This window comes from Triticum urartu, chromosome 7 (genome assembly GCF_003073215.2).
Source record: "Triticum urartu cultivar G1812 chromosome 7, Tu2.1, whole genome shotgun sequence".
NCBI lineage: Eukaryota > Viridiplantae > Streptophyta > Magnoliopsida > Poales > Poaceae > Triticum > Triticum urartu.
The window spans coordinates 557,383,787-557,398,137 of record NC_053028.1 but is presented as its reverse complement, the minus strand read 5'-3'; the positions used below and the strand labels follow the sequence as shown (position 1 = coordinate 557,398,137).

At 47.7% G+C, this 14,351-nt stretch overlaps 2 protein-coding genes and 1 pseudogene across 2 annotated transcripts; 2 read left to right on the top strand and 1 right to left on the bottom strand.

Moving 5' to 3' along the window:
• Nucleotides 1-1,332: 1,332 nt before the first annotated feature.
• Nucleotides 1,333-1,738, top strand: LOC125525142 (NADH-ubiquinone oxidoreductase chain 3). The gene has a single exon (XM_048690161.1). The coding sequence runs from the start codon at nucleotides 1,348-1,350 to the stop codon at nucleotides 1,702-1,704; it is 357 nt and encodes a 118-aa protein (XP_048546118.1). The 5' UTR covers nucleotides 1,333-1,347; the 3' UTR covers nucleotides 1,705-1,738.
• Nucleotides 1,563-2,167, top strand: LOC125520925 (ribosomal protein S12, mitochondrial). Its single transcript, XM_048685968.1, has one exon. It carries the CDS (start codon nucleotides 1,749-1,751, stop codon nucleotides 2,124-2,126), a length of 378 nt encoding a protein of 125 aa, XP_048541925.1. The 5' UTR covers nucleotides 1,563-1,748; the 3' UTR covers nucleotides 2,127-2,167.
• A 6,090-nt stretch (nucleotides 2,168-8,257) lies between these two features.
• LOC125519065 lies at nucleotides 8,258-10,341 on the bottom strand (annotated as a pseudogene).
• Nucleotides 10,342-14,351: the final 4,010 nt, after the last annotated feature.

The window sequence follows — 14,351 nt, the reverse complement described above, 5'->3', positions numbered from 1 at the left end:
CCATTTCCCAATCGGAGGTTTGAGCTGCTATGGCAAGCTTTTTTTCCGAATAGTGGGTATGGGGAACCCACCATACCAACACGATTGGCTGGTGTTGCTGATATCGGACCCGTTATAACCCCGATTGGAAGGGCAGGCCAGTCTGAGGCTCTGGGGATGCGAGGCCCTTGAAAGTGAGTATCCCATATTCTATGACGGAGATAGAGCATTAATTGCAGTTTTCACCCCACCTTAACGACCGAGCGAGGGATGAAATCTTTCGACGACTAGGGAGGCGTCACCCGAGGCCGATTCTAGTGGATCACTATAGAATCTTCTAGAAGCAGGTTCTCCGGGCACTATGGTAGGACGTGGATCGATCATGACGAGAATGGACTTCTCCGTCATGTAATGGTTTAGAAGAGTCACGGTCCTATTCCCCGCCGGGCTTTTTCCCTTCTCGACTAGACGAAGGGATATTCATTCCATTCAGGCAGGTGAGGAAGGGCGGCGTCGGCTTGACCCTGTCTTCTCTCTTGGTCGGGTCGGAGGCTAAGTTTCTCATTCAGTGGTGAGGTGTTCATAGAAAGCAAGGCCTCGCCCAACGAGTGGCGGATTTGGTTTGGATGGGGTCTCGCTTGGACGCTGGGGAGATCCATAGATCTGGATAGAGTCTTTCTCGCTCAGTAAAGAAGAGTACGCGCGCTACGGCTTACGCAGTGGATCTTCGGGCAACCAACCCGGCACATCCAATTCCGATCAACAACTTGGAGGTATGGCTGAGTGGCTTAAGGCATTGGTTTGCTAAATCGACATACAAGAAGATTGTATCATGGGTTCGAATCCCATTTCCTCCGGCACGGAAGTAGAACGGGCGGGCGAAATTACGTGAGAGAAAGAACCTCAGATTGATGGAGTCCGCCGTCGGACAGAATAGCTGCTTAGTGACTAGGAGCGGAGCGCCCCTTTCTTGTTCTTGGTGGCATCTATAGCGAAGAAGACCTTCCCGAACGAGGGCCGTCCAGTCCTTGGCCGGCTCTCGGTTCTTGAGCAAGCTCCTCCACTGCAGGTAGGATGCTCATAGATGAAGAAAAGAGACTTTAGGCAAGTGGTTCTGGTAGCTCAGCTGGTTAGAGCAAAACAAGCAACGGATTGAGCAACTAGCGCGAAAGCCGTTGCGCGTTAGCGCATCCGTTTTCTTGCTGGACTGCAAATCCTTTTTTTCTTGTTTCAGTGGGAAGAGCAAGGGGCATTGCCCTTGAAATCCTTCAGTGGTTCGAATCCACATCTGAGCGTCTTTTTTCGGTATGCCGCTCCGCGAGCAAGGAGCGCCGCGAGGAGAGCGAGAGAACGAAGTGGGCTTTGGTGATGTCGGAATTCGCACCTATTTGTATCTATTTAGTGATCAGTCCGCTAGTTTCTTTGATTCCACTCGGTGTTCCTTTTCCATTTGCTTCCAATAGTTCGACCTATCCAGAAAAATTGTCGGCCTACGAATGTGGTTCCGATCCCTCCGGTGATGCCAGAAGTCGTTTCGATATACGATTTTATCCGGTTCCTATTTTATTTATTATCCCTGATCCGGAAGTCACCTTTTCTTTTCCTTGGGCAGTACCTCCTAACAAGATTGATCTGTTTGGATCTTGGTCCATGATGGCCTTTTTATTGATTTTGACGATTGGATCTCTCTATGAATGGAAAAGGGGTGCTTCGGATCGGGAGTAACCACTTTTGAAAGGGCAAAGGGGGGAAGGACATAGGAAAGAGGGATGCCTACAAAAAATCAATTGATTCGTCATGGTAGAGAAGAAAAACGGCGCACGGACCGTACTCGAGCTTCGGATCAATGTCCCCAGAAGCAAGGAGTATGCCTGCGTGTTTCGACGAGAACACCGAAAAAACCTAATTCAGCTCTACGTAAGATAGCAAAAGTACGGTTGAGCAATCGACATGATATATTTGCTCACATTCCAGGCGAAGGTCATAATTCGCAGGAACATTCTATAGTCTTAGTCAGAGGAGGTAGAGTGAAAGATTCGCCAGGTGTGAAATCCCATCGTATTCGAGGAGTCAAGGATTTGCTGGGAATTCCGGATCGTAGAAAGGGAAGATCTAAATATGGTGCAGAAAGACCTAAATCGAAATGAATGGAAGATGCCTCTGGAACTTTTTGGTTCTTTTTTGGGGGCGATATGGAAGCAGCTAGCTCCCTTTCCCTTATTACGTTACCATTTCTCTCCGCTATTCTTCGCTTAGAAGGGCTTGAGAACGAAATAAAAGTCAATCCTCTCACCAATGAAGCGCATAGGGATAGGATGCTCAAGCTCCTTGATGAGATTATTATCGATCCGAACGATCCACAGAATGCAGGGGTAATCCTTGCTTCCAGGATACGCGTCGAGATTAATAAAATCGTGGACGATATCGATCCGTATTGGCTAACCGACCTTTCCTCTAATATAAGCGCGCTTTCTGAAGCAGTGCATGGAGGGGTGGAACGGGATCATCAGGTCGAATATCGCCGTCAGGCTTTGGCAGATTTGCAAGAATTTGGTGCAAATGGTTTGGTCTTTAAAAGGGCTGTGAGGGACGTGTGGCCTTCGTCGATGGGAAATCCATCGTATGCGTTACAAATCCACTAGCATTTTGTTCGTGAAAGAATGTTCTTGTTTTTCGTTGGAAAAACCAACGCCGATCTAAAACTAAGTCTCCCTTTCTCTTTTGTTTGGGAGCAGAGCTGAAAAAGATGGGGAATCACGATGGATCCTTTTTTTTTCCCGGATTCAATGGACGGCATGCTTGTGGAATTTGACCCAGCGTCGTCATACCCAAATTCTGTCAATGGGCCGGCTATGAGCGTAGAAAGTGTGAGTTCTAATTTAATGGAGTTGGAAGAAGAAATAAATTCCCCTCCTCCCCCTAATCCAAACCCTTATTCTCAGATTCCTTATTTCGTTGCTGCTAATGCAAATATAGATTACTTTTCTCAAATGCAGATGTATTATCAAATGCAGATGTATTTTTTATTTCATTTAACTTATTTTAGCGGCCAGCCGCTTTTGCCTTTTCCGTGGGTACCAATGTATGTGCATTTTTTGATGTCTTTTTATATGCGCTTTTGGAATTTTCCCTTCTAAGCAAACTATTTTGCGCCATTTGATCTTTAATTGAACTAGACTGGTATAAGCTCCGTATTGAATTGAAAAACTATTTCAGGCTCCGTATTGTATTTAGAAACTATTTAAGGCTCTGCATTGAATTAAAAAACTATTTCAGGCTCCGTATTGAAAACTCGAATTGGATTTTGTGTCGGCTGGCCGGCAGGACCGCCAGCCCGCAGATGTAGGGAGGTCTCCTCTTGAACTGCGAAATCAAAGTCGCGATCTGATAGGTATCTATCCTGACCATGCATCTGGAAAGCGCCGGTTCGATTCCGGCTCGTGACATGAAGAAGAAGTCCCAAACAGGGATCAGATGAGTTTGCACAGCGTTACTTTGTTGACGGAAAATCAAATTGTTCTTCTGGTTCAATGAAGACTATGCTTACTTTCCTTTCTCTTACCGGTCTGTGTTCTATCATGGACCTGTATTCCGTTCCTCGAATCGAGACTTTCTTTTGGTATGATTTTGATACGAGTTTTCTATCAAAACTCTATGCCATCAATCACTATCCCCGTTTCTGCCCGGATGATTCCTTCAAATAAATAAAAAGAAAAGTGAAGAGGAAAACGCATAACCAGAAGGAAAAGATATCGTGATGTAAAATGATCATGGGGACACATTGTTTTAGGACCGACAATTTCCTGCACTGCTTAAACCAAGAAAAAGATACATACTAGTTTTCATAGGTAGGCCTCTCTCTCCTACAAAATAGGTTTTTCCAAAAACTACCCATGGGATTTCTTTGTCTTTTCCTTATCTTTTGTCCGGTGAAGAATCTCCTGCTGCAGAGATAAGATGAATGGCTTCGAGATACCATCACTCGTCATTGCCAAGGAAATGAATTGCAAATTGGCTACTTATAGTCTACACTTCCCCTGATTCTCCTTGATGACCCGTATTCATTGATTGAGAGAATAAGCTGAAGATAGATCCATTGCGATATTGGTTTGGAAGAGAAGCGGTGGAGACAGCTCATTGTTCCTATGTCCGGAATTGTTAAAGAATGAAGGTACCCCGTTGACTATGTCGGGTAACGCCGACTTAGGTAATCCCTAAAAACACTATCAACCACATCATAACTGTTTGCTTCTGCTTTCCTCGCAGAGTTGGTTCTACCTTTCACCGAAGCATTTCATCGCTTGCTACGCCCTTCCTCGTCTCTGGGTGTCATCCTTTCTCCTGCATTTTCGTGCACATAAGCATAGCTCCAACCACTTTTCATGCTTAGCAAATGCTGTAATGAGGGTGCTGAATGTATACGGATCTGGCGCAAGATCTCTGTCTGCCTTTTCTTTCAGCTGATCCTCTACCTAATGGTTCAGACCCTGGCAGACACCGGTGCGAGAACAGAGGCAAGTCAACTATACCAGCATTTCTGAAGATAGGCAAATCTTTATTTCTGAAGATAGGAATTCTAGATAAATAGATCCACATTCAAGTTTTAGGCTTGTGTCCTTTCATCTAGAATGGCTGATGCTTGGTCTTCAGTGAGCGAAGTCATTTCCTCAATAGAGTTCTTTGCCCGACAAAAGTGAATCTTGATCTTTCTTCTTGATAGTTTGTGATCGAGCCAATCTCACAATTTCGATCTTGCTACTACCACTATAGCCCTGAGTGACTATGGCTACCTGAACTGAAGGAGTTCCCACAAAACCTATGAATGTCAACTTCACTCTAAGGGTAAAGCATGCTCGCTCCTTTGCTCGTACGAACAATCAGTCGTTGCTGGGAGCTCTATCCTCCTCGCACTACTAAAAACAGGGTGAAAGAATCTCCCGTGTTCAGTCTATGGAGGCCGACCATCATAGTCGTCTCTACACCAAGTTGGTCTTAAAGTCTACCCGGGCTAGCTTCTTCATTCTTCGATCAGGGGCGGGCTTCTTCCCTTATATACGATGACTTAGATAGATAAACTTCTTTGATCCATTCATTGATAAAGTCTCCGGGGGTTGTTTACCTTTTGAATCGACAGTAGAGTAGGTTTGATCTTGCTTTCTCAATCTTTCTCTGATCCTAGCCGTGTAGTAGATCCGGCTTTATTCAGCTAAAAAGAAGTGTGTGTGGCCATCGTATCTGCTCGCCCCCTTCTTCATTCATCCATTTAGGTAAGAATGGATCCAGGGAACCTGGCTCGGGAACAGCCCTGAAAAAACACAGTAAGAGAGTCCAATCTCTGAAATATAGCATTTGATCTCCTAAGTAGTAGTAGTAGTAGTAGAAGGCTTAGTATCTGACTTGATCCAATAGAGTCAGAACACACAGTAGATCCAGATTCCACACCTTGCTATGGACTGGGGAGAGAGCAGCTCTTCGAAGCTGGGCGTTCTGTGTGATTATGGAGGAACTGTAGTACTCGCCCCAAAATGCAAGCCGGGATAGATACTTAAAGAAAGGGGGAGCGGTGGGCCTTCAAAAGGGAGCGAGGGAGTGATGGGCAACCTTTTTCTATATGTTGCTCGTGAGCCACCAAGTACCAGTCTCGCAACAGTACTGGCGTTAAAGGATCGGTCCTTCACTTGCGGATCGTTCGCGAGTCGAACTCGCTCTCTTGCCACGCCTTTGACTCACGAACTCGAGTCGGACTCATTCACTGCTGACTTTTTTGAGGATCGTTCGTTCTTCACTCTCTTGCTATTACCCGCAGGGAGCGCAGCAACCGACGGTGCATATTATCATATAGAAAGAAGCGAAGCGTAGCGATTCGTACTACCGGAAAAGTTTCGCTAACCGCTAGGGAATAGAGTCAGCTTACGGGGTGGGGCGCAAGCAAGCGTAGCGAATCACATAGAGTTGCCCCTACCTTCCAGCACACAGATAGATAGGGCGGGAGAGCGCAGGGATGGATGTCTGAGCGGTTGAAAGAGTCAGTCTTGAAAACCGAAGTATTGATAGGAATACCGGGGGTTCGAATCCCTCTCCATCCGCGAGGTCATAAGTTCTCTCTTGCCTTATCTATAGATAAGAACGAATCTCCTCGACTCGACTGATATGATGGATGGAATGTGTAGAAGGTTGAGGTTATTGTGTGTTGATTTAGTTAGGACTTTGTCTCCCTTTCGTTATCTTCCGCCCCGGGTGGATGACCTGTGGGAGCTAAGTCGAAGATCTCGATGTCGTCGTGAGTGGTTGATAAACAACGATTGCAGTTTGATTTAGGGAGTCCCAACCCTGTGAAGCTTAACAGGCAAAGAAAACGATAGAGACTTCCGGGTATAGGGTGACGACCTTAATGAATCAAGTATTCAGGTGGCAGAGTTTTTAGCTACATAAGCACTCAAATTCCCGAATACTTATTGCCCAAAAAATATGATCAACCCCAGGTACATTTATTAGGTTTTGATCTGAGGCTATCCTGGTCTGCAGGACCCAACACAAGTATTCATCCTTTCCAATCTGAAAAAGGTGTTGCCGAAAGCTTACCCTCTTCCACACGGATGCTACAGCCGCTATCACTTTTGCAGGAGGGGAATTACAGAGTTCGCCTCTCGACATCTTGTTTGTTAAGCGGAATTTTGACCCAGGCGCCCTAGTGTTGCCTAACCGTTCGGCTGGAGATGTCGGATGCGAGATCTTTAGCTACTTCTATCAATTTGCCGCAGTGTGCTTAGATACAATGGGCTAGCAGCTGAGGCTTGGCAGGATGGGGGAGTTAATTAAGGTCGAGGGAGCAGGAAAGAGTTTGTTATTCGCTATTGGCTTAGTACGGCCTATACATAATAGGGCCATGATGGTTTTGGCAAGACCTTGAACTTCATATATCCCTTTTTTACTCAATCCAGAATACCGATAAAGTCAGATTGAATCATTTTGTCGACCTTTCCTTTGGATTTATTATCATAGGTAGTGTTCGAGATCGCCTCTGTGCGGTGAACGCTCGAATGTAGCTAACATCAGTTTTGTCCTCGCGTGGTTGAAGGAGATGCTGCTGCTGGATGGAATGCTTTCGGGGCGCCATGATCCTTCTATCAGGAATAGAATAATCGAGGGCACTGACTGACTGCATCAATCATCGCTCAGTGAGCTATTAATTGCCGCCAATAGCGCTTCGCTTGCATGCAAGGCGGCTAATAAAAGCGCCAGGTAGACGCGCGGAGATGCATTTTGAGTACTGGTGGTACTGGACAAGCTCTAGGGGAATAATCTCTTTCTTATTTCTTTCCCATGACGACTAGGAACGGGCAAATCAAGAATTTCACTTCGAATTCCGGACCTCAACATCCTGCTGCTCATGGTGTTTCACGATCAGTATTGGAAATGAACGGAGAAGTGGTGGAACGTGCGGAACCACATATTGGATCACTCCAGTGCGGCACGAAGCCGCTGACGCTGAGTAGGCTCCTATGCCGCTAGCACGGTGGAGGTTCCGTAGCGCGTCCATGAGCACCGGGCAAAGGGACGGTTGAGCAACTCAAGCGAACCGCCCTACCTGACTTTGGATAAAGATAGAAGGGAGAAGGTTGTGAAGGTGGCCTCGTTATCCACACATCTGGTCGGAGGACCGACCTGGGTTTTCACGAGCGTAGGCGGTCCTGGAGTGCCGTCAAGGGCGCTAGCGCATACCCCGGGGTGATCATCACCACCTGCACCTCACATCTCGGCACTGTGGAACGTGTAACCTGCCTGCTGTCCAAGTCAACCACTAAATTTCCTGTAATTCATAGCGCCTAACAGAACGTAGCAGCAAGGGACAACCCACCCATACAAATAGCTTGCGGGGAGGATGGCACTACTGGAAAAGACCGTCTGGCGAAAACGCCGCGGGCGCGAAACATGGTGGGCCTGCGCCGGGGGAGCATAGGGAGGAAAGGGAGCCCGGATGGTGGAAGAGCCAGGGGAAGCCGGGTCATTTGACGGAAATGGAAGGTCCGAGCGGCTCATTCATTCTTGAAAAAAGAGGGGGGGAGTGAGCCAATGTATCAATGAATAGATACAGTCAACGGTATTAAGACAGCGCTGCCTACACGCGAATTAGCTTCCGAGGTCGAGCAGTCTCAATTTCACTACAGGATTTGTGAATGAATGCTGGGCTGGGCCACCTCAAATGGCGTGAGCCGCATGCGGGGAGACCCGCACGTACGGTTTTCAGGGGGATCCGGCCGGCCGGCGCCCACCCGACTAGAGGGACTGAGAAATTAATCGAGTACAAAACTTATCTTCAAGCTTTACCTTATTTTGATCGTTTAGAGGGCGATCGCGGAGTCACTGAATGAAGTCCTCCCTCCCTTTCTTTCGGAGGTGCTGACCCGCTGCGAGGCAGATATGACTAAGTGACATATTGAATATGGCGACGACTACAGCATGTCGTAGAAGGAGATAAGAGGTGGAGCCAACGACCCACTAAGACTCACGTATCTACAACTACATTCCTGAGCGGCAGTCAAACGGAGGCGTGAATGCAAGATGCCAGCGGAATGATCGACCGGACAGAGGCTAGGGCAGCTTTCTTCCCACCGCGTCCTTCCTTGTGTGTCGGAGATACAAAGAGAGTGCACGGGAAAAGAAGGGGAACTGAATCGATCTATTCCATGGCGAAGCATCCGAAGCATAACTGCACACTCACACGATCTTTGCCGAGAGATAGGAGCATTCGGTGGAACCGGTGAACTACACTTGCTTCTTGATAGATGTGTGGGACAGAGGGCTCATGGTACCTGCTGCCCGCCCTTCCTCTGATTTGATAACCGTGTGAACGGAGAGTGGGCAGAGCAAAAGGGAAGGAGGTCCTCATACGGAGTCGCACACTTGATCAGTGCGGGAGACTGGAGAATGGGTCAAGTAAACTCCCTTAGGGCCGATTAAATCACAGACGAGGAACTTTTCTTTCTTTTTTTCTTTTTGATTTGAAGGGTATGTTCTCAAAAAAGAAAGGCAGAGGTAAATACTTCGAAGAGGCAGCTCGGTAGGGATGGAATGGTCAATAGTCAAGTCAAGGATGACTTCTTTGTTGGCGAAACGATGGGGGAGAGAAAGCACGCCAGTGATTCTCTGAGCCGGTCTTCATTTCCAATGCCTCGGGAAACAGGTCGAGATAGATGACAGCACCTTTTTATCCTCTTCCTTACCGGGAAGGCGCACTTCTCTTCTTCTTCTGGCCTTCACCTCCTGCCCGGCCCGGAAATAGAACCCAGCCCCCTTTCTGATCCATTCATTTCTGCAAGCAGGCGGGATCCAGAGCTAAGCCCCCCTCCTATTCGAAGCCGGGTGTGGCCTCGCCCTTTTGCTCTTCCTTCGGTTTGGCTCCACGAAGGCGCCGCCTAGACTAGGAGCCCCACTCATATTCAAAAGGTGCCCAGCTTTCAAGACGATGATAATAATTAGTCAACTTTTTCCAATATCATGGAATAGCATGGCCCGGGGCTAAGGTAACTCCAGTGGGAGAGCCGTGTTATGGGTGACCTTATTGCACGGTTCAGAGAGCACTTGTGTATGTGATGCAAGTGAACGTGTACGAAAAAGCTGTCGTAAAGTTTCGTTGTTCGTTCCGTCGTTGACCCTATCTATGTTTCTACGATGGCCTAAGAACATGCTCATTTTTAGCCGTAGAGAGACTTTTGAATTGTGAGGTACCATTACGAGCTCAATATATAAGAGTGTTATTCTGTGAAATAACTCGAATTTCAAATCATTCACTTGCTTCAACTCCTCATGCTATGGATGTGGGAGCATCAACTCCGTTCCTTTGGGATTTTGAGGAGCGGGAGAAATTGTTGGAATTCTATGAAAGAGTGCCGGGAGCCAGGATGCATGCCAGTTTCATACGACCTGGTGGAGTGGCACAAGATCTGCCTCTTGGCTTATGTCGAGATATTGATTCCTCCACACAACAATTTGCTTCTCGTATCGACGAATTAGAAGAGATGTCAACCGGCAACCGTATCTGGAAACAACGATTAGTGGATATTGGTACTGTCACTGCACAGCAAGCAAAGGATTGGGGATTCAGTGGTGTAATGTTAAGAGGTCGTGCGACATGAAGACATTGATAGCAATATGGGGGAAGTTCCCATCAGGCAACAACGGTTCTGCCTGACCCTACAAAAGCATGCATATGTTGTCAGTGAAGATTTTGTGTGAAGCCTTGGAGACGACGTACCCGGGGCTAGGGTGAGCTGAGGGGGGACAGCGTAAGTGAGCGAATGTGTGTAAGCCCAGTCAAAGATTCCTATTCTAGGCAGGGCGGGCCATCAACCTTCAAATGGTGTTGGTCCTACGGACCGTGAACGGATTTGCCTCTGGCCTCTGGGCACGTCGGAACCGCATGAGTTCACCGGGGTGGAGCACGGTCCGCCAAAATCGGCATAGGTTAGGTGCTATTGATGGAACATGGTAAGCCCATCTTTCTCCATTGAAAGTGCTGCAGGCACATAGAGATGTGGGTAGAGGAAGTCTCAAAAAGCGAAGGCTGAGCTTGAGGTCACGTGACCTGCACCAAAAAGGTGGCTGACTGGGCTTTCTCCTGGATCAAAGCGGATCAGCTCGCCAAATTCGTTGATCGAATCGGGCGCCCCGGAACGTCGAATGAAAGTGGTCTTTCTACAACCCTATTTATATGATTTTTAGGGCCCCTTTCCCCCTATCCCTCCCTTATGTTTAGGAGCGGGATCTGCCCAAGAACGACCTGTGGTGGTACGGAAGGCACGGACTCCGCAAGCGTCCCGCACCCTCTGAGAAAGAAACTCCTCAACCATCACAAGATAAAGAAGTATGACGCTCTGTGTCTGACTCTATTGGTCATAGTTCCTTGCTGTTGCGGCCGGTGCTCGTTTGCGCGCGTGTGAACCACCAGATCATAAGGAAAGATGCCTCTCGGGGCATCTGAGAATGATTCGAGCCGTATGAAGGGAAACTCCCACGTACAGTTTGTTTTGGGGGGGAAGGAGCCCGACAGGGTCCCCCCACTGACTTGGCCCGGGCCTACCCATCCCAACCTGGGGTATGCTAGGATTCGCGAAGAGCAGCACCTTACGATGTTCATGACCAATCGGATCTTTACGTACCAGTAGGTACCAGAGGAGATCGCTATGATCGTTACTGTATCCGTATCGAAGAGATGCGACAAAGTGTTCGGATCATTATGCAATGTCCTAATCAAATGCCTAGTGGCATGATCAAAGCCGATGATCGTAAGCTATGTCCTCCATCACGATCTCGAATGAAACTATCCATGGAATCATGCGCCGTGTGAAACGTAGATCATCGCCGTTCTTAACCGAGACTCAGGTTAAGCTCCGTCTCGGAACCGCCGTGGGGTTAGGAGTAAAGCATCCCGAGGTTGGCACATCTCGTTGGGCGTGGAGAAGCATTGGGAACCCCAATATCTTTCTTCGGAGCACTTTCTTTTCCCGTCCCCTCGCCCCGGCATAGCGCTTCGCTTTCGGTTCTTCGGAGGAATCAACTGACTTCTCCCTTCTTCATTGATCCGGGGGAAAGGGAACCATCTACCAGTTGGGAAGCTAGACATCAAGGTTGTGGCTTGATGAGGATAACTAAGCTGACACGCCGGAGTTGGCTGCTGGCACAATAGGGTGGTGCCTTACCGCACCGCAGGCGCACGCGCGGTAGCGTTCGTGGTGGTGCTTCAGGATTCCAATGTACTGCGTCCAGGATCAGAACGAGCTTGCCGGCGGACCACTGCCGTCCCATTCTTTAGTGAGCTGGAGCGCTGCCATCTTATCCATGGAAAACGCGTCAAGCTATCGCTTCGGGTCGAAGCACTAAAAGAAAAGGTCCGGGAAATGCGGCGGCATAGGAACCACGGGAACCCAGGAGGGAGAAAGACGATGTACGGGATACGGGATCCTCGCAGTAGGCTGGACCAAAATCCAGCCGAGAGAGGGCAGCCTTTAGAAGCAACAGGTTGGGAAACCAAGAGAAGGCTTCGCCTTTTCTTATCTTCTTCCCGGCACAAAAAGAGGGATTAGCATTATTGACCCCATGAGAAAGCACTAACACCTTCCTCATCGGGGCTCCGCGCACTGGGAAAAGGCTTCCGCGACAGGAAACCGGCTACTAGTTAGGAAGTGAACATAAGGTATCAAGAGGTCCCTCACAGTCAGGTGCAATGCAATTGCCCCCTATTAGTCAAGTACCCCTCTTCCTATTTAGTTTAGGGGTTAAGGCGAGAAATGGCTTGATGAACCCTTCCGTTCACCACGCACCGACCCCATTCACTTGCAACTCGTAGAGGCTGTAAGTAAACAGTGCCCCACTAAATTCAAAGTGACGGTGGGGGTGGAAGACGAGAGTGCCTACCTCCGCGCCGAGAGTGCTCGCCCTTTCTATCAAGTAGGCTACTTTTTCCGGAACGCAGTCCGGAATAAGCGTTCCTGTGTATATAGATATCTTCGATGCTGTCATTTCGACATGTCCGCTTCAACCCCTCTTTCGCCTCCCAAAAAGCAAAGTTGGCTTGACGAGCGCAGATGAGGAAGCGGGAGCAATAAAACCAAGAATCTCTTTCTTTTCTTTCCAAATACTTTATGAAGTTAAGGGGCAAAGAGAAGCGCTTTCGCTACTGAGAAAGCGAATGGTCAGCGCGAGGGTTCGACGACTTAGCCGAGCGTTAGCGACGCGTCATTCTCATAGCGAGGCGCTTCGAGTTAGCGAAGCGCTGTAGTAGCGTCGGAGACTATGTGCTATAATGCTGAACTAAGGACGTTCCGCCTTATCTATAGAAGCAGTCAACTGAGTTCTGAACGAATGGGATCCTTGGTGGGTAATGGCTCAATCTATAGATGGAAAGCCTTATGATGGGAAACTACCACGTTAGGTTTGGAGAGAGATGGGACCTGTTATAGTTTAGGGGGAGCAAATGCAAGCTTTTTCTTTCCATAGTCGGCCAAATGACTACCGGATCATTGGTCTACTCTACCTCAATTCACCATTTCGAACTTTATAAAGAAGGTTTTTCCGTACCAGCTCCTTCTACCTATACCGCAGTTGAAGCACCTAAAGGTGAATTTGGTGTCTTTCTTGTCAGTAATGGGAGTAATCGTCCCTACCGTTGTAAAATAAGAGCACCTGGCTTTGCCCATTCACAAGGACTCGATTCTATGTCCAAACATCACATGCCAGCAGATGTAGTCACCATCATAGGTACTCAAGATATTGTGTTTGGAGAGGTAGATAGATAGGACGTAGTCTTGCTCGATCAGGACCCTAGCTTTATTGCGAGCCAAAACTGCCTGAAAGAAGCAAAATGGAAAAGGATGCAAAATGCAATGGGATTCCTGATCCAATAAGAAATCCCAATTCGGAGTTTGTTTGGATCAAATTCATATGTTATACTATCCCATTCTCGATGATGAATCGATTTGATAGATCAGATATTGTTATTCCAAATATTGATCCGATTCAGTATCATCAGAATGACAAAAGCTGACATAGTTACTAGTGGTTCGAGGAGAAATCCTTTCAATCATCAACGCCCTTTTCTACTAAAACTGCTATTCGTGATACCGGTCAAATTGACTATTCTCATCAACTTTGAGTCTCTTCCCTCTCGTATGACTATCAAAGTGGAGTTCCTTCTCTATAAGAAGAGCTGGTCTAGAGTGTGATTCGGATCAAAACAAATGGATGAGCCTCGTTTTGCTGAAGCAAGTGTACGCTGCACTAAGGAGTCGAGTCGACTTATCCGAACTTTCCTACCAAGTTCGAGCTCTTGCTCGCTCTATTTCGTGAGCTGAGCTATTTATACCGATATATACTATTGAGTGAGATGGAGAAAGACAATGGTGGTATTCCATAGGGAGATCCTGTGTTGGATGATAAAGAGGGTTTGCCTTTCGAGAAAGGGGCTTGGCTATCTCCATCTCCATGTTATAGGACGTATCAAATATATCTATCGATCTATACCATATGGTGAGCCAACTAACCCCCACTCCAATCCAATACTTGCTAGCGCAGGGAATCGATCATTTGTGGATGTTCAGCCAAAGACTCTAGCCCCGGATTTCGATAACTTCTATGATTCTCTCATTATTCAGTGTCCACATGGAAGGGATGTTTGTTATTCACTTCAGTCAGAAGAGGAATTGACACTCAAGAGCACGCGTTTTATGTTTGCATTCCTATTTGAGAGTGCGCCTCCCTCCTATTTGGTTGGAAGTTTCCTGCTCAAGTTGAGAAAGCAAGGGCTGACCGGACTGCTGCTCACTCTTGCGCTTCAACGGTAGTATTGTCTCCATCTTTTGCCCACCCAGGGGTTA

Coding starts and splice junctions, on each gene's coding strand:
- LOC125525142 (XM_048690161.1), top strand. CDS start 1,348: ATGTCGGAATTCGCACCTATTTGTATCTATTTAGTGATCAGTCCGCTA.
- LOC125520925 (XM_048685968.1), top strand. CDS start 1,749: ATGCCTACAAAAAATCAATTGATTCGTCATGGTAGAGAAGAAAAACGG.